A 26,430-nucleotide genomic window follows, 5' to 3' on the forward strand; every position below is an offset into this window, starting at 1 on the left:
AGACGGTAAACTTCCTTTTTTGGACATCATAATAATAAGACAAATTGAAAGCACAGAAACAGAAATTGAAGTTTATAGAAAACCAACAAACACCAAACGAGTTATACCTAGCTCATCTAACCACTCGCACCAACACAAAATGGCAGCTTTCCATCACATGATACATAGGATGGAAAAATTACCGTTAAGTGAGCTAGGGAAACAAAAAGAACTAGCACACATTCTTGAAATAGCTAAACTGAACGGATACAGAGAAACGACAATCCAGAACATGATTTCCAAAAAAAGAAGAGACGAATACAAAAAATCACTAACAACACTTACACCAATCACACCAAAACTCAAGAGAGTGGCAGTAGAATACGACGGAAACACTACACGCCCTCTCCGTCAGAAAATGAGAAAATTTGGAATTGATCTAGTCTACACGAGCCGAAACAACCAGCTCAAAAATAAGTTGGGATCAACTAAGGACCCGATTGAAGAACAAAGAAAATCCGGGGTGTATGAAATCACTTGCCCACAATGCGAGAAGGTCCATATATATATCGGTCAGACTAGAAGGAATCTGGAAACACGAACAAAAGAACTCTTGGCAGAGGTAACAAAAGCATCAAGAGATGCCGAGAAAGGTCTGACACACCATTTTAGATCTAAAGTGGCTGAGCACGTCTTCAACGACAACCATTCGCTGACCATTGACAACGCAAAAGTAATTAACAACTGCTCTGCGTGGAAGATGGATGTAGCGGAGAGTTTAGAGATTTACAAGAGGTGCTCCTCCACTTTACTAAATAAAGACCCTGGAAACGGTTACTCCTGACTTTTCAAATATGTGCCAAAACACAGACATACAGGAATACACACAGACGTAACAACTTCTGGTTAAAAAACTTCACTCTCTCTCCTTCCTCGGATCCCGATTTCACATTTTTCACAATTTTCGCATAATCCCATTAGACCCTTTCAGGTTTTCCTTCATTTAACTAATACAGATTTCAGACTCCTGCAATAGAATTAGTTCACCAATAGAATATAGCTAACAATATTATCAGTTTACCTACACCAACTGTGTATACATGCACAGGTAGTTTTAAGTAAACATTGTATCGCTTTACACAGGTAGTCTTAAGTAAACATTGTATCGTTTGACACAGGTAGTCTTAAGCAAACAATGTATCGCTTTATCTATCGCCTTTTGTATACCAGCATCAAGGAACCTTAAGCTCCTACAAAAACTGTAAAATCGCTTTGGCTAATTTAGTTCGAAAACAGACACTGAGGAAGCCTGCAAGTCGTAGGCGAAATACAAATCTGTCATTGAATAAAATACACATAACAGAATTAAATTGGATAATTTTCCTAATTTTTTTTTTTTAGGACCATATTGGATGGCATCTGGTGTCTTCCTCGGAATTTGGCATCTGGCATCGTAGTAAACCTTCGTGGTATTATCGTCATCGACCGTCTCCCAAAAATAAATCGTCGTCTGCATGCTTCTTAAAAATCGTCGTTCCCGCGGCTTATTGGCTGCGCGTGGTGTATGGCGTGGCAACACTGTGCTTTGCGTTGCTCGATGTACCCCTTGGCTTCAATATACTTTTTCATTACTTTCATTACATTACTTTTTCACTTTTTCGTATCGGCCCCCTGGCCTATCATAAACTTTCGTGGTTGTGGTTATAATATTACGGCCCCTTGGCCTACTGGCAGATAAGACTGCGTACTTATAATTGCGGCCCGTGGCCTTCTGCACATATGCCCAAATAGTCGATCGGACTTATGTGGTGCGTAGCGAGGATTCGGCTGGTCTTGTGTAGCGTGATATCTACTTTTGCTTGTAGGTTCTTTCGTGTTAAAAAAATGGCGCGGTCGTCGGTATTAGCTTATGTCGACCGTGCGCCTCCGTTGCTTCTTCACTTATCGAAATTGAGGTCGTCCTTCCTCACTTTTTGTTATCGTCATTGGCATTCACTAGCTTTTTTTTTTTTTATTGGGGCAAATATTCGATTACATAAAATACTTAAGAGTAACTATCCTATATCATATTGTGTGTTCAATCACAAGTGGTGACTTTTCAACACTATTAGAATTGCAATATATACTATTATTCTGATTTCTTATGATTTGTTACGACAATTAAGATTATTTAGCAGTAGGGATTACAACCTAAATGTAAGGGAAAAAAATATAAATCTTAACCTAATATCTAACCTAGCTAACTTATGATCTATAAAGAGACCTAATCATAGCAATAGAGGATTGCAACGATTTTTGACGGAAATTTGAAATAATTTTGTTTGACATAGTTTCTAGGGTTTCAACACCAGTAAGTCTATGTAATTCTAATGTACTAAACCAAGGAGGACGCTTCAAAATCATTTTCAAAATTTTATTTTGAATCCTCTGAAGACTCTTCTTCCTTGTAATACAACAACTTGACCAAATCGGAACGGCATATAACATCGCCGGTCTAAAAATTTGTTTGTAAATCAATAGTTTATTTTTCAGACAAAGTCTAGAATTTCTGTTAATAAGAGGATATAAACATTTCATATATTTATTACATTTTGCTTGAATACTTTCGATGTGGTCTTTAAAAGTAAGTTTTTTATCATAAATTAATCCCAAATATTTAACTTGGTCAGACCAACTCAAAGCAACTCCATTCATCTTGATAATGTGATTGCTATTTGGCTTAAGGGAAGAAGCTCTAGGCTTATGAGGAAAAATAATTAATTGAGTTTTACAAGCATTGGGAGAAATTTTCCACTTTTGCAAGTGTTTTGCTTTTCTGCAGTCGACTACATATGACACGAAGACTTTTTCCTTTTACGGAAATGCTTGTATCGTCGCAGAATAACGACTTTGTGCAGCCAGCCGGTAATTCAGGAAGATCAGATGTGTATATGTTATACAGGATTGGGCCCAAGATCGAGTCTTGAGGCACACCTGCTTTAACAGGAAATTTATCAGATTTAGAATTCTGATAGACAACCTGTAAAAATCGATCAGTTAAATAATTTTGTAAAATTTTTACAATGTAAATTGGAAAGTTAAAATTTAGCAATTTCGTGATTAAACCTTTATGCCACACACTGTCGAATGCTTTTTCTATGTCTAGAAGAGCAACTCCAGTAGAATAGCCGTCGGCTTTATTAGCTCGTATCATATTAGTAACTCTGAGTAATTGATGAGTAGTGGAATGCCCATGTCGAAAACCAAATTGTTCATCTGCAAAAATGGAATGTTCAGTAATATGTGACATCATTCGGTTAAGAATTATTCTCTCAAATAATTTACTTATGGATGGAAGTAAACTAATTGGCCTATAGCTTGAAGCCTCCGCTGGATTTTTATCTGGTTTCAAAATAGGTGTAATCTTAGCAGTTTTCCATAAGTTAGGAAAATATGCTAATTTAAAACAGTTATTAAATATTTTAACCAAAAGTTGATAAGTGATTTCAGGGAGTTTTTTAATTAAAATGTAAAATATCCCATCGTCACCAGGAGCTTTCATATTCTTGAATTTCTTGATAATTGAACGAACCTCATCCAAGTCAGTTTCAAATACTTCATTAGGTGAGACGTTATAAGTAGAAATTTGATCATATTTTTGAGAGACATCGTTTTCAACTGAGCACACCACGTTCAAATTTAAATTATGAACATTTTCAAACTGCTGAGCAAGTCTTTGAGCCTTTTGTTCATTTGTTAATAGAATATGATCGCCATCTTTAATTGCTGGAATAGGTTTTGATGGTTTCTTCAGAATTTTTGACAATTTCCAGAAAGGTTTTGAATAAGGCTTCAACTGCTCAATCTTATTCGCAAACTGTTCATTCCTCAAAGCAGTAAATTTTTGTTTTATCTCTTTTTGTAATTCTTTATAAATAATTTTCATAGCAGGGTCTCGAGTTCGTTGATATTGACGCCTACGTACATTTTTCAGCCTAATAAGCAATTGAAGATTGTCATCAACAATTGGAGTATCTAATTTCATTTGGACCTTCGGAACAGAATTGTCCCTGGCTTCAATAATAGCACTTCTCAAAGCTTCCAAAGCTGAGTGACCTCTGGTTTTACTTTGCAAACTTACTTCATGATTCAAATGATTCTCAATATGAGACCTGTATCTTTCCCAATTGGCCTTGTGATAATTAAACACAGATTTAATAGGGTTTAAAATTGTCTCATGTGATAAACAAAAAGTGATTGGGAGATGATCCGAATCAAAATCAGCATGAGTAATTAACTCGCTGCACGCATGACTTTGGTCGGTTAGAACCAAATCAATTGTAGAAGGATTTCTTGTAGAAGAAAAACATGTAGGGCCATTTGGACATAAAATGGAATAGTATCCAGATGAGCAATCATTAAAAATAATTTTTCCGTTAGAATTACATTGAGCATTATTCCATGATCGGTGTTTAGCATTAAAGTCACCGATAATTAGAAATTTTGAGCGATTCCTTGTAAGTTTTTGCAAGTCGCCTTTCAGAAAATTTATTTGTTCGTTTGTACACTGGTAAGGGAGATACGCAGCCGCAACGAATAATATTCCAAGTTCCGTTTGAACTTCAATCCCCAAAGCTTCAATAACTTTTGTTTCAAGATGAGGAAGAGTGCGATGTTTAATTTGACGGTGGATAACAATAGCAACTCCACCGCCAGAACTTTGAATTCTATCGAACCTATGTACCACGTAGTTGGGGTTATATTTTAGTTTGATATTTGGCTTTAAAAAAGTTTCGGTAATAACTGCAATGTGCACTCTATTGACAGTTAAAAAATTGTAAAACTCATCTTCGTTCGCTTTTAATGAACGAGCGTTCCAATTTAGAAATTTTATAGAATTATTTAAAGTCATTGCTGAACTTCAACTTCATTACAATTTCATATGTATAATTTGTTCCAATTCGAATAGCTTCGGTCATGGAACTTGATTACAACAAAGAAGTCATTAGAGTAGACATTGCTTGTTGCAAAAATAAAAGTTTATCCTGGGTAATCATACCTAGGTCATCATTAATGGCATCGTCCCTAGGTGGCCCAGGATTAATGTTTTTTTTGGAACTGCCTGGAATAACAGGTATGTCCAAGTTTCCGGCTAAGACCGAAGCATATGATTTACCTGACCTACCTTGTACGGGTAGGTAATTCACAGGTTCTGCACTAACTACCGGTGGAATTTGCTCACGCTTAGGATTTTGTTTACCCTGATTTCTTCGCTGTAAAATAGCGATTCTAACCGGGCAATCAAAAGAATTACTTTTATGATTATTACCACAATTTGCGCATTTAAATTGGTTTTGCTCCTTCACTGGACAATCGTCCTTTTTGTGTGAAGGACTGCTGCAAATCATGCACTTGGAGTCCAAGTGACAATTTTTTGTGCCGTGACCATATTTTTGACATGAGCGACACTGAGTTAAATGAGGAATATTTCCTCCAAACTTTTTGTATAGTTCCCACTTTACACGCACGTGAAATAAAACACGTGCCTTTTCTAAAATATTTAAACTATTTACCTGATTTCGGTTAAAATGAACCAGGTAAAATTGCTGTGAAATGCCCCCGGTTTCCCGAATTTGACGTTTTTTCTTCATTTGAATTACTTGGATAGGGGAAACGCCAAGTAATTCCGTTAATTCAAATTTGACCTCATCAACGGATTGATCGGTTGAGAGACCTTTTAAAACAGCCTTGAATGGTCTTTCATTCCGGCTGTCGAATGTATAAAACTTATACAACTTTTCAGTTAAATACTGAATAAGCAAATTAAACGAGTCTTCCGTTTCGGCCAGCACGCGACACTCGCCTCTACGGCCGATTTGATAATTGACCTTAGCGGTAGGAACTCGCAAAGAAAGCTCCTTCCGAAAATCAAATTCGGTAACATATACCACAATAGGTGGAATTTTACCCCTTTTGTTAACGATATTTTTTTCATTAATAATATTAGTATCTCCGGCTTCTTGCTCGGAGAGAACGGAAAATTGATTTTCCCTAGCAACGCTAGAATTTAGAGAGGGTATATCCCTCTTTCTCTTCCCGAGGCGAGCTTTCTTACTTCGACCTGACATTTAGAAGAAATAAAATAGTTTTTCAAAAAATAGGTAGACAAAAATGGATACACTAAAAATCTTTAGCCTTTCGGTAGCCTTTAGAAAGACTGATTACACACGTGGTGAATTTATAGGTAACCTAACCAACAGGCACCGCAAAAGAAATAATTTTAAACCCTGGGTAAAAACCAGGAGCTAGTAAAATATGCGACCGATCTGAACGACAGCTCGAATCACCGGCATTCACTAGCTGCTTCTTGGTTGTGGTCCCTTGGTTCTCGTCTCCCTCGAATCCCGCCAATCCATGACGCTCGCGACTCCCCACTCCCACTCACCTCGTCGTCTCAAAAAAATCGTCTCGTCATCATGGCTCATCTGACATGGAGCCCGTTGGTGTCTTGCGCGACACATCCCCATGGCTAATTTTCGTCGTCCTCTCGTAATATTCACTTCTTAAAAATAGCACTTCCTAAATGCGTTAACCGGCGGTAACTCAACACGATTTTTTTAGTTTCTCAAAAAACACATCGGCTGCGTTCATTTATTTACCTGAAGGCTACCGCGGGTTACCTTTCTCCTGACGGGCCGTAATAATTCATATGACTTTGTTTGTTAAGTTTTTGAAAAAAAAGAATGTTGTCTGCTCCTATTGTATCTATTGTGTTCTGTTTCTTATAGCCTAAGCCCGTAATTTTTCTTGATCCCTATCTAGCCACTTAATGCTATTCCAAGCAAGTCTTTATTTAACGTATAGTTTTGTTTAAATGTTTAATTCTTTATATGTTGTTGAAGATTTATTGTTTTGGGGTTTTTATTTTACATGTATAAATATAAACATTTTTGTTATAATTTTGGTTATACACAAATAAGTTGTATATCATTCGATTACTATGAATTCTTCTTTTTTTCTTTTGAGTCGAACGCCTTGCCTTCGTTCGAACTATGGGTTCATGACCCTTTTTCATTCTAAGTTTCAACGTAAGGTTGGTGACTTTTTCCATACCTCCGTTATTCCATTAAAAGTTCTGTTTTGCTTCTCGTTGGTATTTTTCATCAACGTGTAAAAAAACTCTTTTTCCTTTTTTTTTAAATATCCCCTTTCCCCCCTCTCTCTCTCTTTTTCACTTTACGCTCTCTCATTTACCTTTTAATTCTTCTTCAATAATAAATTTGTCTTTGATCGTCTGTCTTTTCCCAACTTTCCCACTTTATTATGCAGTAGCCTGCATCTTCCTCCCCTCTCCCTCTATAGGTGCAGGCACCTGAGGATTTTGGCATTGGGCAACGGTAAGACTGTGCCATTCATACTTCCATTTACTCCGGGCGCCGAAACCCGCTCATTTACTCATCCCCAATCATACTCATTAACTCCAGTTCTTTCGGCAAACTGTTTGATTCAATAAGAGTCGTACTAGCCGGCTTGCGCGAGAAATCCCCTTCGGGAGATTCTACCAACATTCCAAATATTTCTTGTGAACATTTTCCCCTGTGTCTATGTTTCTTCTTTGATAATAATAAAAAAACTTTTATTATCATAGCCAGTCTTCCATGTTCATTGCCTTTTGGCAGAGAGAGAGAAAAAAGGTCAAATTTGGCAGTTCTTTGCTGCTTATATATCATATTAAAAGGGAGGTGCTTTTCCACACTCTTCCGTCTGTTCGTTTGACTTGTTATATTGTCAAATTTCTTTCTTTCTAATGAGGGTACTCGTAGTTTTCCTCCTCATTTATTACTTTCCTTTTTCATTTTCTCAAAGTGAAAAAAAATTATTTAGTATTTACTCTACGTGTACTTTGAGTTTTGAATAAAAATTATTAACCAAAATCTTTCCTGTAAAATAAAAGAAAACATTTTTTTTTGTATAAAGTAGACATCTCTAGACTAACAGTCTGAGTTGGTTATAATCGCTGCTTGCTATCGTTCAAAAATTTTCTTTCTTAAATTTTATTTTATTTAAAATTGTTAAAATTGCTTTTTATTCATTAAAAAACCTCTTATTAAATTATTAAAATTTAATAATTGCACCATAATAATTAAACTTTAGTAATGCAAATCTGTTCCGCCTGTACTCTTGAAAGGTAGAAAAGAAAAATAAAATAAAATATAAATTTGAATAAAATAAACTTAGTATCCACAGTCGGTCTCACTACTTGGGTTACGTATGTCGAGGGAAAAAAACATTGTTCCAAAATGATTAAACTTTTTTCAAACATTTCAATCTGATTCTGGCCGAAAGACCATGATCTTCTGATCATAGTGCGTCGCAGGTTGTGTTGTTTATAATTTCAAACGCGCGAGCAGCCCAAAACTGCTGATTCAGCGCTTTCTTCATCGTGGCTTTAATGCCGCGAGCAAAGTTAATTTCAACATTTACAAACATTGCCTTTGCAATGCGAATGAACTAAAAAGAGACTCAGAGTACCTCCCCTCGGTGGTCACTCATGAGAATTTGTTTTAATTTCGTGCCGCTGGTACACACCAGAGCTCTGCGAAGCAGCTATTACTGCACCCTTCACCCTCTAATTCTTCCACCGTCGCTGCAATTGCGACCGGTACAGGCGAACGATGATAAAATGAGCGAAGCATATGGAAACTGTCGTTGCTTCTTTCTACTCCGCTTCACCTTACCACCGCGATTACGGTAGGTAAATGATGCAAATATTGTAAGTTATTCGACCTACAGGAGTGAGGAAAAAAATAATCTCGTCCAAGAATAGCTTTGTGGGAAAATAAAATTCAAGTTCAACTCAATTAACTGTTTGGTAAATATTAGGTAGGTATGTAAAACCCAATATTAGGTAGGTGGGTATTTAAAAAGAAAAAAAAAACCTCTTAGGCAGGTAATTTAAAAAAATTCTATTAGGTAGGTATATATAAAAAAAATCCCTATTAGGTAGGTGTATAAAAACATTCTTTAGGTAGGTGTTTATATAAATAAAAAAATATTCGCGTAGGTAGGTAAATATATCGAAATCGATATATATATAATAATGGTAGGGTAAGGACACTATAATTCGACCCATTACGCATGGCTAACAAAATGCAATACATCGTTCAAATAGCGCTATTTTTTTGAAAATATGATAGAATAGTACAAAAGGAAGTATATTCAATTAACATTTAAAAGGAAATAGGTGTACGATGTATATTTTTCAATCATTCTCTCGTTTCAACTCAATATCCCATTGGGCCAATTTTCTACCCCTTGTTTTAGTTTTCGTCATTGAATTTTGGTCCTTGAGCGTTCCAACATTCGTCCCAAGCACAAAGTAATGCCTTTTCAAAGTCGAGGGCTGTTTAAATTGATGAATTTAATGCAAAAAAAAAATAACTGCAACATTTATATCACTTACTTACTTACTTAGGTGGCTTGCCGTCCTAAGACAAAGCCTGTTGAACAAAATTTCTCCATGGAACTCGGTTAAGGGCTACCGCTCTCCAATTCCTCGGACACCGAGTACTCTCCGCCAGATCTCGCTCCACCTGGTCTAACCATCTTGCTCGCTGCGCTCCTGGTCGTCTTGTTCCTACCGGATTTGAGGCGAACACCATCTTTGCAGGGTAGTTGTCCGGCATTCTTGCAACATGCCCTGCCCATCGCATCCGTCCAGCTTTAGCTACCTTCTGAATACTGGGTTCGCCATAGAGCTGTGCGAGTTCATGGTTCATCCTCCGCCTCCATACTCCGTTCTCCTGTACGCCGCCGAAGATCGTTCTTAGCACTCGTCGCTCGAAAACTCCGAGCACCCGCAGGTCCTCCTCGAGCATTGTCCATGTTTCATGCCCGTAGAGAACAACCGGTCTAATAAGCGTCTTGTACAGGATGCACTTTGTACGGGGACTTAGTCTGCTCGACCGCAATTGCTTGTGGAGCCCATAGTAAGCACGGCTTCCGCTGATAATACGCCTCCGAATCTCACGGCTGGTATCATTGTCCGCCGTTACCAGTGAGCCAAGGTAGACAAATTCATCGACTACCTCGAACTCATCGCCGTCGATCAATATACTACTGCCCAAGCGGTGTCGTTCGGCCTCGGTTCCGCTGGCCAGCATGTACTTTGTTTTAGACGTATTTACCTTTAACCCAATCTTTTCTGCTTCGCGCTTTAGTCTGGTGTACTGTTCAGCCACCGCCACAGATGTTCTGCCGATAATATCCATGTCATCGGCAAAGCAGACGAATTGACTAGATTTATATCACATTGGTATTATATATATATAATTTTTTTTAAACTAACGTTAACCGAACGAAAGCATACAATTACTCTCGGGTCCGGCTACTTTTCACTTCCATGACTTCTGAACGAGGTCGAAAAATGAAACAAGTGTCTTTGAAAGCATTCAGCAGGCTGCTTCGACCGGTCGAAATCCAGAACACATACAGTTTTGCGTTCCAATCTTTTGACGTAGGACTACGTCTTACGGCAAGTTTTGAGATAAGGTGTCATTCCAAAAAATCGAAAAATGCGAGCGTCACGAAAAATGAAAGGTTTTGAGCGCTAATAGCTCAGCGGTTTTCCGATCGATTTTCAATATTCTTACACCAATCGATCGGAAAATCTTCTAAGAATGGACCCAAATGAAGAAAAGTACGAATTCTTGATGTTGAACTATTGAAAAATTGAAAATAATAAACCTACGTTTTACCAGAATTCTCGCTTCGTGATTGGTTGGAAAATTCTTTACGATGACCTAAACCTATACCAATTTGATATCTGTGCTTGGGAAGTAAGCCTAAATAAGTGACAAAGTTTCCTCATTTCAACAAGATTTCTTAACACCGCGCTTCAACCTAGACCATTTTGATGTCGTTGCTTGGGAAGTACGCCAGAGAGAGTGACAAAGCCCCCTCGTGCCAACAGATTTTTACGAACGCGATTAAACCTAGTCCAATCTGATGTCTGTGTTAGGGAAGTGTGCCAGAAAAAATGACACAAGTTCGTTACCCCAACAGATCGCAAATTCTTTACTGCGAGACGATTAAACTTCGGCGAATTTGATATCTATGTTGGAAAAATGTGGTACAGCTGTGGTGTTCGGTTATAATACGACTCTGTATGAATACGCATGCTTGCCGTTTCAAGAGAAGTGTTGTAAAAAGGTGTGCTGTTGATAAAATATGATTGAATTGGTAAAATCCCTTCAACGTGGGAAACCATGGATAATAAAAACAATCTTTAATTTCAGTAAGGTAGCAGGAAAGTAATAGTTTGTGTACTTGATTTTGTTAAATTGTTTTCAAATTCACAATCTTTTGAGAATTGAACGTATGCAATGTTACTACTTTGATAAACGTTACATACACCGCATGTAGCATGTATATATGATGCATGTAGCATGTATACATGAAGAATCGAATGATTACAAGCATGAATACATGCTACTATCACTACAAAAAGACTTACGTAGTCCTGCGTCACCTATATATGCGGTCGTGTCTTGTACACAACCTCTCTGATTTTTACTTTTTACTTTATACTTTTTTAAACGTCTTTAATTACATTGTAAAAAACAACAAAACAAAAGAACTGTAACAAAAGAAAATTAGACAGAAACATTGCCTTTTCTTTGTACAATAACATATTGCATGAATTCAGTATCCTAATATACACAATTTATGGAAATTTTGATCTCGTATCTGTTTTCACTAGACGAAAAGAAAACACTCGAACTCCAGTCCCAGTTTAAAAACTTGATTATTTGGACGTTCAGTCGCAAATTTTGGAGCGGGTATTGCAAAATTTCTAGCTGCACAGGACCGGAAAAGGCACCCACGACGGCCAAAAGCGATATAAAAAACCACATAAAAAAATCACTTACCCCATAAATTTCCACAATCCTATCGCGACCATCCTGTCGCTCGTTGTTCCTCTGTGGCCCACCGTGTAAAATGCAGTCTCGAAATTTTTCAACATTAAATTCTGTTCGTATGCGAGATAATTAGTTTCACTTCACCATCGATTACCACACTCGTTATACGTTTTGCACACGTAATACTTTTAGCCCCCCGTACACTTTTTCGCGCTTACTGCAAACTCTTTTACTATTCGAATTTCTCAAAACTAAAAATTTTCACGGTTTTTCAACCGTACCTGATGGTCCAATTTTGCAGCAAATTGCACCTTACTTGACGAGTTACACTTTCTTCGACTCTTATTTACTTTTCTTTTTATTACGAACAGTGACGTAAATGCACGAAACGAAACACAAACTACGGCACAGATTTCAGCTTACTTTATTTCTAAATCCCTCAGATTTTCCTTGCCAGCGATACTGATTCTCAGCATTGGTACGGAATTTGGGAAATTTTCTGAACGAAAAACTTTTTTCCCCTTTTTCTAATTTTTCGAGATGGCTGGTCTAATTGGTTTATTATTCACACACGGCCCAGTACGGTTGCTCTCATATAAAACACTGTCTCTTGATCACTAACTTATTCAATACGGTCACTCGATTCGCTCCACTTTGTCGTGTAACAATTTTAAATATACAGCTCAACGCTGATTGCATCTCGTGTGTGCATTTATGCTTAAATACTGTCCCTTTTGCTTTTGCCGTTTGCAGAGGGCCAACAATTGTGGCTCCGTTTGCTGCCTCAATACACCCGGTAGTATAACAGTCAATTAGTAATCAACACTAGTTTCTGATTTGGTCTTCTAGTTTGCTCATTTTCACGAACAAACATTTACAATCTACGACGCTGATTAGTAAAAACCCGAATCGTTACAAGTTTCACTTGACAATGCTTCCGGGGCACTGTGGCTTAGCCAGTCGGAAATGGCGTACCAAGGGAAGTATTTTTCCCTTTTGTTTTCGCTGTCACCATACAATGAAGGGGCCTTAAGGGCCCCCTCGATCATAAAAACCCGCGCAAAACAACCGGATTAAGTGCCACTACCGACCGGACGGGTCGGCGTGCCAAATCGAACTCCCATTTATTTTCCTAAACTTTTTCCACAAAGTTAATTCTTACTTGCTAAAAACTCTTTGCCCTAAGGAAACTCCTCCTTCTCGAGGTAGTTCCGTCCTATTCTGCCTAGCGGCAGACCTCACGCTATCCGTCGAGCTTCCCTCTCGCGCATACATTTTGGCCCCTCGCGCGGGGACTTTGTTTTTGTCAACTCGAACAGTTTCGCGCTTCGTTGTTTACCTTAGTCGGTAAAATGCAACGGCGCATTTGTTTTGGGAACAGTTCGTTGCCGCAGGTTAAGAAACTTGCGCGTTCGTTAACCTAGAATGGTGCAAACGCGACAATTGTTTTCATTTAAGTATTTTGCCCTACCGGCGCCGTCGCTCGATCGAGTCACCGACCGGCGCGGGTAATCGAATAAAATGTGGGAATTATGTTCTGAGCCGACCGGGGTTGATTCATCCGGGTTCAGCCGGATGAAAATGCGTGCATGTAATGTTACCGAGGGAAATGTGGGTCGCTTCATCCCGACGTCGAACACTTATTGTTACCTTCTGTAGTGCTAATTTCATGGATTCGAGCTTCACACTTTTGCCCCGCGGTATTTGCACTACTGCCCCCCTAGTGGGGTAAAACCGCGATTCGGCACTTGATCAGAAACATGAAGAATTTATTTCGCATAACACTATTACTCCAGATGATTTATAGTTGAATTTGAAGATATTGATCAATATAAATATAAGATCAATATAAAATATATTTTATTGTTGTGCTTCTTCGTATCTCATGAAAATTGAGGACAACTTCAAACGTCGCGCTTATGCTCCGCTTTAGCCATCTCCGAGCAATAAGTGAGAGAGAAGAAGTGTTCTGACATAAATCACACGCATACACACCTATACATATAGACATTGCTCTGTTCGTCAAACTTTAACGATTAGTTTATGTGACTCGGCTCTTCGGACGTGGGATCCACTTTATGTTTCTCGACTAATTACTAAACCTTTGTTATAGTACAACAAAGGTAGAAACGCAAAAAATAGAATCAATTTTCAGTCGACACTGAACCGTGAAATCAGTTTCGAAATCACTTAAAAATAGATTTTATGTTAAAGGTAACCGGAAGGGAATCGATTTAGTATAAAATATAAGTATAAAAATTGTGATTTTACCTTCATTCCTTTAGTAGCATTCACTTCAGAGTATACGATATCGATGAAACTGCCTAGTACAATAATAAAATCGAAAACGTTCCATGCATCACCAAAATAGTTCTGAAATGACATGAAAAATCGTGAATGAGTATTTATATATATATAATAGATATAATATATATATATATATATATATATATATATATATATATATATATATATATATATATATATATATAATAGATATATATATATATATATATATATATATATATATATATATATATATATATATATATATATATATGGGTCATTCCACGGGAAATTTACAGTCAAAATTTTTTTTCTCTTCGGAATATTTTTTTTACGTTCTTTGTCCAAAAAAAATCGACACGTATTTTTCTATTTCGATGTTACTGTTGGAATTCGCAAGATATGATTTTTGAAAGTATTGTAATCTGAAAAAATCACTATTTTTTAAATGCTGATTGTAAACATAGTTTGTAATATCAAAAAATGACTTTCTACCAGATGTATTCACTATTCCACAAGCTTTCAAAATTGGTATAACATACCCCCTTTCGATTGTTTTTCAATAGTTAAATAGTGCATTTTTATAAACAATTGCAATTTTTTCAAAGTTGGAACTTTTTTTTCTCGATTTTTTTTATTTTAAAATATTTCTTCATCTTTCTCGAAGAAGCATGCAAAATTTGGAAATGGAGAAATGAAAACTCTAGAAGCTATGCATGTTTATATCGAAGCGCGCACATTAATGCAAACGAGCGGTTATGCTCAATCGATGCTCTAACCCACGGGCAGCTTCATAACGAGGCCGCCTTTGATGCTATTAAGTGTAACGTGTCGTAGAACCACGCGCGTTCGTCCGGTCGTTTGCATTAATGTGCGCGCTTCGATATAAAAATTCATAACTTCTAGAGTTTTCATTTCTCCATTTCCAAATTTTGCATGTTTCTTCGAGAAAGATCAACAAATATTTTAAAATAAAAAAAATCGAGAAAAAAAAGTTCCAACTTTGAAAAAATTGCAATTGTTTATAAAAATGCACTATTTAACTATTGAAAAACAATCGAAAGGGGGTATGTTATACCAATTTTGAAAGCTTGTGGAATAGTGAACACATCTGGTAGAAAGTCATTTTTTGATATTACAAACTATGTTTACAATCAGCATTTAAAAAATAGTGATTTTTTCAGATTACAATACTTTAAAAAATCATATCTTGCGAATTCCAACAGTAACATCGAAATAGAAAAATACGTGTCGATTTTTTTTGGACAAAAAACGTAAAAAAAATATTACGAAGAGAAAAAAAAATTTGACTGTAAATTTCCCGTGGAATGACCCATATATATATATATATAAAAATATTTTATATATATCGAAAACTACTAAACCGATCGGCGTGCAAATTTGCATGTAGGGGTTTTGGGGCCGGAGAAGGTTCTCATGATGGTTAGAAACCCATTCCCCCACTAAGTGGGGGGGGGGCTCCCATACGAATGAAACACAAATTTCTGCAAAACTCGAAACACAAATTTCTGCAAAACTCGAGAACTAATCAAGCAAATGGAACAAAATTTGGCATGTGGGTGTTTTTGGAGACAAGAATTTTTTCTATGGTGAATTGAGACCCTGGAAGGGAAATCCAGAAACCAGAACAGAAATTTTTGCGTAACTCAAAAACTAATCGAACTCGAGAAATTTTAGACTCTTCCATAAAACATTAATCAACCACCAAAAACTATCAATAGTAACACTAGATGGTTCAGGGCGAGACGGCCGAAGGCCGTAAGTGTTGCCGGCGACCCGCCGTTGGAGGCGCCGCTCACTGTGGGGGGCAGCCTCCCCGCAGAGATCACCTCTATCTAGGTTTATTTGTTTTCCTAGATCTACTGACTTCTATTACTTTCCTTCAGTTGGATCCGAACGAGCGACAGCGAGTAAGGAGAGAATCACCCCTGCGAAATGGTACTTTCCACGAAAAGATTTTCCGTGAAATGGTACATCCCGCGTAAGGTTTTTCGCGAAATGGTATTGTGCGAAACTCTATATTCCGCGTTATGGTCAACCGAGAAATGGTGTTCCGCAAAATGGTATTCGGCGAAATGTTATATAATCATGGCGAATATTTATATGCTCTCCGCTTTATTTTATCAGGCTAAGCAATGGAGGGAGTTGTTTTCAACTTTACTGTGAGAAAAACATGTATATTTAAACACCCATGAACTCCTCAGACACTTGCAAAACTCGAGATTGTGACAAAGGTCATCTGAGATTCACGATTTATGTACAATACAGTTTAATTTGTGGCTATATGAAATTTGTCGGGTCAGCCAGTAATGTTTTGATTTTGTCAGCCCCAGGTTGAATTTTGGACTGACAATACACCATTTTTTTTCAAAATTCATGACCTAAGACCTTGCAATATCGAAGACTTGTACTAAAAATTAAACTTTAACCCTCAATTGGTCAACCGAAAGCTCAATGAACCGGGCACAGCACACTGGTAAAGAACCTTTTTTGGTGCGCATTAGCTTTGAGCGGGAAAACTTGGTATTAGGTTTATGGAACCTTTGGAAAAGTTTCCTAAAATTAAAATGTTCTATCGTCCAGCGGAATTCAAATTTTGATTAAGGGGGCATAGTACTTTTTCAACTTAAAAAAATCGAATTTTTTTTATTGATTATTTCGAAAGATTAACATTTTGACCATATGTGTTTCAAGTCGTTTCAATGAATTCCAAAAATTGACAAAGTTACAGCTATTTGTACCGCGCATGTCTGGAGCGATTACACAGCGAATAAAAAGTTCAACGTCGTTTTTCTCGAAACCAGGTTTTGAAAGTCGGTACCATAAATATCTCAAGAACGGCTCAAGCAATTCTCATGATTCTTTTTTTGTTTTAAAGCCAACAAAATTATCTAGTGTTTGACTCATCTTTTTTTGATATTACTATTTTTGTATTTTTTAGAAATGTTTAAAGTCAATTTTTTCGACTAAAAACCTTACTTTTATGTTTGAATGTCCGCCATTTTGTTATGCGTTCGAATTTTAAAAAAAGGATGGGTCAAACACGAGATAATTTAATATACTTTCATGTCGTTTTGGAATTTTTCAATTCGGATAAGACCCCCAGCGCCAATCCATGGTATCGCAAATCATGTTTTTTTCGAACGATCATGTTCAAGGAGCCGTAGGGGAGAGGGGAAGAGGTTCACATATGCAAACAAAATTGTAAATATTAGTATAAAATGCAATGTTTCGAATGCAAAAAACCCGAATCGATTTACTTTTCGCGTTATCGAGAATAAAATATTTGAAATTAGGCAAAAAATTTGGTGTTAAAAGTACTATTCCCCCTTAATCCCCTTAAAAGTGCAATAAAAAAATATTTTTCTTCATTTTCAATATAACACATTGATGTGTTTATAAAGTTTTACAGCATATTATTACAAGAAATTTTGCGGAAGACAGTAACCTTCTATCTCTTCAGCAAACATAGAAAAATCCTATTTCTCTTAAACAGAGGTTGGAAAACTCGCAAAATGAATAGATACGCCGAGCATCGGCAAACGGTTTTGCCTTTCTACTATATAAATATATAGTATAGGTAAAGGTATAGAAATCACTTGGAAAACCGGAAATGGAAAGAAGGTCCTGCGGGCCGAATGTTATATACCATTCGACTCAGTTTCGAAAACTGAGCATTTTCTGTGTGTGTGTGTGTGTGTGTGTGTGTGTGTGTGTGTGTGTGTGTGTGTGTGTGTGTGTGTGTGTGTGTGTGTGTGTGTGTGTGTGTGTGTGTGTGTGTGTGTGTGTGTGTGTGTGTGTGTGTGTGTGTGTGTGTGTGTGTGTGTGTGTGTGTGTGTGTGTGTGTGTGTGTGTGTGTGTGTGTGTGTGTGTGTGTGTGTGTGTGTGTGTGTGTGTGTGTGTGTGTGTGTGTGTGTGTGTGTGTGTGTGTGTGTGTGTGTGTGTGTGTGTGTGTGTGTGTGTGTGTGTGTGTGTGTGTGTGTGTGTGTGTGTGTGTGTGTGTGTGTGTGTGTGTATGTGACGCTTTTAATCTCACTCACTTTTCTCGGAGATGGCTGGACCGATTTTAATGTTCTTAGTGTCTAATGAAAGGTCTAGGTGTCCCATTGGTCGCTATTGAATTTCATACTGATCGGACTTTTAGTTCAAAAGTTATGTATAAAAATACGAAAAATATGGGACTTCATTATCTCATAGGTCCCTTAACCGATTTGAACAAAATTGATTGCATATGAAAGAGGAGCCTTGCAGATCCTTAACTTCCAAATTTCATGACGATTGGACTTGTAGTTTGAAAGTTACATAAAGAAATGTGAAAAAATAGTATTTAAAACATATTTATGTAACATATAAGCATTAATTTAATGAAAAACCCGAATTAATCCACCTAGCGGCGTGACCTAGCCTTTCTACTGCCACAATAATCATTATTTAATTTCTCAGGAACATCTATAATTAACTTGACTATATTTTTAAATATCCGTTCCATATTCCTCAAAATCCTTATTTGCCAGTAAAATTCACAACGTATTGCGTAGAATAATTCTATTTTCTTTCCTTGGGTGCGTAAATACTTGTAAGCGTCATTTATTTGATGAACACCTTATTTAGTTTTATAATCGGTCGGCCTTAACTTTTGGGTTTCAGAGCCACATACGAAACTTGTTTTGAACTGACAATATGAAATATGCGTTCATAGCATATTTTTTGATATTTTTTTTGAGTGGTTTTAGCCCAAAGGGTAGATTTTTTTGATATTTTGATATTAATACCATGCGTTCAAAAGTTAGCATCTTTGAAAAACAAGAGTTCAGAAAAATTATTATTATACTTCGTTTTTGAAGAAAAAGGATATCTACAACAAAATGATTAATCTCAAAATTTTACTATTAGTTTGCTTGGCTTCAATTTTGCAATATATCTGAATTAGAAAAAATAACTGAAAAAGAGAAATTGAACTTTTTCTTAGATGGCGCTCCTTCAGATAATTATTTTTGCATGAAAATCAAAACTTGAGCTTCTTTTGAATGTACTTTCATGAAAAGATAGTCATTAGCTTGATCGCATCGTTTTTACAATGTTAGGGGGTTAGGAAAACAAGATGAGGTCGAAAAATAGTGCAAAAACTGCATCATAAACATGCTTGAGAATGAGAAATATGATCGATATGATTTCCAGTGCTGGTCATTTTTGATTTATTTATTAAAACATGATACATGACATAAGACATCTGTCCTTTAAAATGTCACTAACGAAAACAAATCGTACAAAGTTACTACCGTGCAACATTTACTTCCTATTTTTCAAATAACATTTCTAAGCTCTAGTATCTATGGATTGAAAAGAGCATATATTGATGCGCAAAATTTGTATGAAATTTGTATAAATTTATTTGGAAAAATCAACTCACTAGTATTTTGATCCTATAAAACACTATACTTATATACTTAAATTAACTGCTTTTCTCCGCTTTTTGCTTTGCGTGCAATTGTGAGTAACAGCAAGTGAAGAAAATGACAATTGAAATCTAAAATCAAAGAAAAGAAAAAACTTTGCAATTGAATCCCGCTATTTAATATTTATTTGCGACAGATAGGGGTATTAGGGGCATAATGAGCACCCTAACTTGTTGGCTGATTTAAGCACCCAAAATGACTGAATTTTTAAAGGGTCGTCATTGCAAAACATACATTCACTAACGATAATTAAAGGCATACGGTTGACAAATTGAAAAATAATTGATTTGATGACGAAAATTGCAATTTAAACTTATGCTTCAAAAACTAAAAATCGGTCAGTGTGTGGGGCAAAATGAGCACCCCCTGGGGCATAATGAGCACCCTTATAAACACATGCTTGAAGGGTGTATATAAGTACAACAACCAAACACATACACATACACACACACTCACACACACATGCATATACACATACATACACACATACATACACATATACACATACACATACACACCCATACATACACAAACATAAAACGTGTCAAAACGTCGAAAAAACTATTGACCGTAAGCCGCTTGAAGCCAATTGAGCCGCGGAGGTTGCCTCTGGAGCACACAAAGAATGTTTCGGATGACGCTAAGGCTAGCTGTATTTTAGTGTTGAAGACATATGCTTTTCCGTTTCCCTCTGCCAGCTGGTATACGAGGATTCTGATTTCACGGGTAGTAATACCGTAGCATCGAACCTCCATTTACAAAATATGGACCACCAGTTCTTGTTCTGCAGCGGGAGTGAAAACAGACAGTTTTGAAGGAATCAATTTGGTCCACCTCTTGTCCCGAGATTGCCCTTTCGTATGGCCTCACATACCGAGCTAACGCCTGCCGCAGAATGCCGTGGAACTTGGCGACTTATTTTGTGGATCTTCCGTCTCGCCTTATAGTGGTCAAGGTCGCTTGCAAGGCCTTTTTTGACCAATTATGACTTCTGGATTCTCTTGGCATATTCATACCATCACTGTAAACAAGCATAGACGCGATAAACAAAGAAACTGACAGGTTAGTTAATGCGACACAGTGCTCGTTTCACCCCACCTAAGGGTGCCCATTTCGCCCCCAGTCAAGTAGTTAAAGTAAAAATGGGGTTTTCCACTAATTATAGTATAAAATCAAAACTTCAATGAAGGTGAAATTTGAGATACAATGCATACATTATGTTGCAGTGTGCACTTGATAGATTAAGATATTTAAATGATCGTAAAAGCTTATTTGGTAGTGCACCAAAATTATAATTTTTTCAGCGTCTGAGAACCTAGTTAAGTTTTTTAATATAACTCCGTGTTTTAAAAGTAGAGATCATTCATTTTTTGATAAATTGATACTGTAGTACCTATAGCAGTGTTTCGCATGCCATATGATGTTACAAAATGCGTACTTTCGTAGAAAAGAGGTGTGGCCATTTCGCCCCGTGTGCTCATTATGCCCCTAATCCCCCTACGTAGTTCGCCTACGACGTGCAGGCTTCATCAGTGTCTTATTTCAAAGCGTATATGTATTTGTCGCGAATAAATATTAAATAGTGGAATTTAGTCGGTAAAAGTTTTTTTCTTTTCTTTTATTTCAGAGTTCGTATTCCACTAAGAGGCTTCAAAAACTTTTGACTTTTGACATGTTTCTCACTTTTCTTGAATTTCATTGCAAATTGTCATCACATACACATACATACATACATACATACATACATACATACATACATACATACATACATACATACATACATACATACATACATACATACATACATACATACATACATACATACATACATACATACATACATACATACATACATACATACATACATACATACATACATACATACATACATACATACATACAACATACATACATACAGCCCGATTGTGTTTGACTACCATATTGACGGAAGTATCCTCCGAAGGGTTGATCAGGTTAACGACCTCGGCATCTTACTTGACTCTAAACTTACGTTCAATGCTCACCGTTCTAATATCATTTCCAAAGCCTCCCGGCAGCTTGGATTTATTGCTAAAATTGGAAGAGATTTCAAGGACCCTCATTGCCTAAAATCCTTGTATTGCGCACTGGTCCGTCCAGTACTTGAAAATTCAAGTGTAATTTGGCTACCTCATCAGCTCACGTGGACCTTAAGAATCGAACGCATCCAGAGAAGGTTCATTCGTATGGCTCTTAGGGATTTGCCTTGGCGGGATCCTGACAATCTTCCACCGTATCCAGCACGTTGTCGTTTGCTGGGCCTGGATACTTTGGAACGGCGCCGTAAAGTTCAGCAGGCAACGTTGGTGGCAAAAATTCTAAACAACGACATCGATTCACCGACGTTACTTACTAAAGTCAATTTCCGTGCTTCGCAAAGATCTTTACGCACTACATCGTTGTTGCATGCCGTTTTTCATCGTACCACATTTGGATTCCACGAACCGATGACTGCATGTGTCCGGACTTTCACTCGGGTTGAAGAACTCTTCGAGTTTGGAGAGCCAACTGGAAAATTCACGCAGCGACTGTGGAACACTGATTTGATATAATTTTTAATTGTGGACCTTACATGTGACTATAAATTCATTAAGACTTTGTCAGATGGATATATTAAATAAATAATAATAATAATAATAATAATAATACATACATACATACATACATACATACATACATACATACATACATACATACATACATACTTACATACATACCTACATATATACATATATACATACATACATCGCACACATTGAATACAATCAACATTTGATTGATACGTTTTGATTTCACACGTTTTTACGGTTTAATATACGGTGCTTAAGTGTTAAAGTTTGAATAACTTTTGAATGAACCGTCCGATTTTAAATAACTCGGTTTCGTTTGATAGATCTCAGCAGTAATTTTCAAATAATAATAAAATGTGTGATGTTTTTCATTGAATTAATTCTTAAATGTTACAAAAATATGTTTTAAATACTATTTTTTCACATTTCTTTATGTAACTTTCAAACTACAAGTCCAATCATCATGAAATTTGGAAGTTAAGGGTTTGTAAGGCTCCTCTTTCATATGCAATCAATTTTGTTCAAATCGGTTAAGGAATCTATGAGATAACAAAGTCCCATATTTTTCGTATTTTTATACATAACTTTTGAACTAAAAGTCCGATCAAAATGAAATTCAATAGCGACCAATGGGACACCTAGACCTTTCATTTGACACTAAGAACATTAAAATCGGTCCAGCCATCTCCGAGAAAAGTGAGTGAGATTAAAAGCGTTACATACACACACACACACACACACACACACACACACACACACACACACACACACACACACACATACACACACACACACACACACACACACACACACACACACACACACACACACACACATACACACACACAGAAAATGCTCAGTTTTCGAAACTGAGTCGAATGGTATATAACATTCGGCCCGTAGGACCTTCTTTCCATTTCCGGTTTTTCAAGTGATTTCTATACCTTTATACTATATATTTATATAGTAGAAAGACAAGACATCACACATTTTATGATTATTTGAAAATTACTGCTGAGATCTATCAAACGAAACCGAGTTATTTAAAATCGGACGCTTCATTCAAAAGTTATTCAAACTTCAACACTTAAGCACCGTATATTAAACCGTTAAAACGTGTGAAATCAAAACATATCAATCAAATGTTGAATGTATTCAATGTATGAGATGTGTGTGATGTATGTGTGTATGTATGTATGTATGTATGTATGTATGTATGTATGTATGTATGTATGTATGTATGTATGTATGTATGTATGTATGTATGTATGTATGTATGTATGTGTGTATGTATGTATGTATGTATGTGATGACAATTTGCAATTTTAAAATTTGCAATGAAATTCAAGAAAAGTGAGAAACATGTCAATTGTATGAAGTTTTTGAAGCCTCTTAGTGGAATACGAACTCTGAAATTAAAGAAAAGAATAAACTTTTACTGACTAAATTCCACTATTTAATATTTATTCGCGACAGATACGTATACGCTTTGAAATAAGACACTGATGAAACCTGCACGTCGTAGGAGAACTACGTATCTGTTGCAAATAAATATTAAATAGCGGGATTCAATCGAAAAGTTTTTTCTTTTCTTTGATTTCAGATTTCAATTGTCATTTTCTTCACTTGCTGTTACTCACAATTGTACAAGAAAAGCAAAAAGCGAAGAAAAGCAGTTTATTTAAGCATGTAGGTATAGTGGTGTATAGAATCAAAAATACTAGTGAGTTGATTTTTCCAAATAAATTTGTACAAATTCCAAACAAATTCTGCGCATCAATAGATGCTCTTTTCAATCAATAGATACTAGCTTAGAAATGTTATATGAAAAATAGGAAGTAACTGTTGCACGGTAAAAATTTTGTAAGATTTGTTTTCGTTAGTGATATTTTAAAGGACAGATGTCTTATGTCATGTATCATGTTTTAATAAATAAATCAAAAAAAGACAAGCACTGGGAATCATATCGATCATATTTCCCATTCTCAATCATGTTTATGGCGCAGCTTTGGCACTATTTGTCGACCTCATCTTGTTTTCCTAACCCTCTAACATTGTAAAAACGATGCGATCAAGCTAATGACTATCTTTTCATGAAAGTACATTCAAAAGAAGCTTAAGTTTTGATTTTCATGCAAAAATAATTATCTGAAGGAGCGCTAGCTAAGAAATAGTTCCATTTCTCGTTTTAATATCTAATGCTCTATTCAGTTATTTTTTCTAATTCAGATATATTGCAAAATTGAAGCCAAGCAAACCAATAGTAAAATTTTGAGATCAATCATTTTGTTGTAGATATCCTTTTTCTTCAAAAGCGAAATATAATAATAATTTTTCTGAACTCTTGTTTTTCAAAGATGCTAACTTTTGAACGCATGGTATTAATATCAAAATATCAAAAAATCTGCTATGAACAAACACTTCATATTGTCAATTCAAAACAAGTTTCGTATGTGGCTCTGAAGCCCGAAAGTTAAGGCCGTCTGTAGACCCGTTAGAGGGTTAATTTCTAATTTTCTACACATATTCATTCAAGCCTGTAACAATTATCTTTTGTGTTTACATTATTTTTCTATAAATATTATTAAACTAAATAAGGTGTTCATCAAGTAACATAAATGACGCTTACATGTATTTACGCACCCAAGGAAAGAAAATATAATTATTCTACACAATACGTTGTGAATTTTACTGGCAAATAAGGATTTTGAGGAATACGGAACGGATATTTAAAAATATAGTCTAATATAACATCTATACATCTACAATTAAGTTCCTGAAAAATTAAATAATGATTATTGTGGCAGTAGAAAGGCTAGGTCACGCCGCTAGGTGGATTAATTCGGGTTTTTATCATGATAAAACAGCTACGCGAGTGTTTCAATTCACCTATAACAATGAGCATCATACACTCACGCTTCGTAGCATTGCTGAATATACGAATATCGTGAGCAACGCAAAAGTGCCAATTGACGCTTTTTGCTGCTTGTAAAGCCACTAACACTACTTTAAACTATTCCCTTTTCGTGGTAATATTACTTTGAATACTTTCCAACGTCCCCGGGCATTCTATATCCGAAAAATCGAACACACTCAATGTTCATTATTCAATTTTTGAACGAATTCTGATGTTCATATTGAGGTTCTGTTCGTGATAAAATTTAAAGCTGATGCGTGCATTATCGGCGAGGCAGGCGAATAGTGTATGTTCATGAGGGATGTTCATCGATTCAAATGATCACTTTTTCGCAAATTCTCCAACCACAGCTCATAAATGTAAAATTGTTAAAATCAGTTTTTCTATCTTAGCTGCTTTTGTAGTTGTTGTATGACTTTTTCCTGTTTTACAAAGTTGTACAAATAGTAAAAATACACAACATTGTTGAATGTAGCATACCTCTATCTTTGCTTGTTTAGGCACTATAGAACTTTTACTATAAAAATACCCTAATTTTGACCCCTAATTACTCGCAAGAAGGTATAACTTTTCCCCCCAGAGAATCAGAAAAGTTTCAAGCAGTCTGAAAAGTTTTAGAAATCATGTTTAAAAGCACAATAGTTAAACAAAATTTATAGGCTGACAAAATCGGAACATTACTGTTGGTTTTACACGTTTTAACCGTTTAATATGCGGTGTTTAAGTGTGAAACTTAACTCAAATAAACGATATTAAAAAAAAGTGTGAAAGTTTGAATAACTTTGGAATGAATCGTCCGATTCATAAGTGATTCATAATCAAGGCCAGATTATTAGATCTGAACAGTAATTTTTAAATAATAATAAATCGAAGAATGTTTCGCATTGAAATAATGCTTATATGTTGCAAAAATATGTTGTATGAAATTGGGAAGTTTAAAAGGTTTGAAAGGCTCCCGTTTCATATGCAATTAATTTCATTTTAATCGGTTGAGGGACCTATGAGAATATGATGTCTCGTATTTTTCGTATTTCAATACTTAACTTTTAAACTAAAAATCCGATCAATATAAAATTCAGTAGCGACATATGAGCACACACACACACACACACACACACACACACACACACACACACACACACACACACACACACACACACACACACACACACACACACACACACACACACACACACACACACACACACACACACACACACACACACACACACACACACACACACACACACACAGAGACACAC

At 36.2% G+C, this 26,430-nt stretch overlaps 1 protein-coding gene across 3 annotated transcripts in view; it reads right to left on the reverse strand.

Annotated features, from left to right (window-relative positions):
- Positions 1–26,430, reverse strand: part of LOC128734148 (muscle calcium channel subunit alpha-1) — a 1,300,390-nt gene that overhangs the window by 416,990 nt on the left and 856,970 nt on the right. For all 3 annotated transcript variants that reach the window (XM_053828190.1, XM_053828187.1, XM_053828188.1), the window contains one exon: positions 14,151–14,252. In XM_053828190.1, coding sequence (XP_053684165.1) covers positions 14,151–14,252 — 102 coding nt within the window. The remainder of the gene's footprint in view (positions 1–14,150; positions 14,253–26,430) is intronic.

Source organism: Sabethes cyaneus, chromosome 2 (assembly GCF_943734655.1).
Source record: "Sabethes cyaneus chromosome 2, idSabCyanKW18_F2, whole genome shotgun sequence".
Lineage (NCBI taxonomy): Eukaryota > Metazoa > Arthropoda > Insecta > Diptera > Culicidae > Sabethes > Sabethes cyaneus.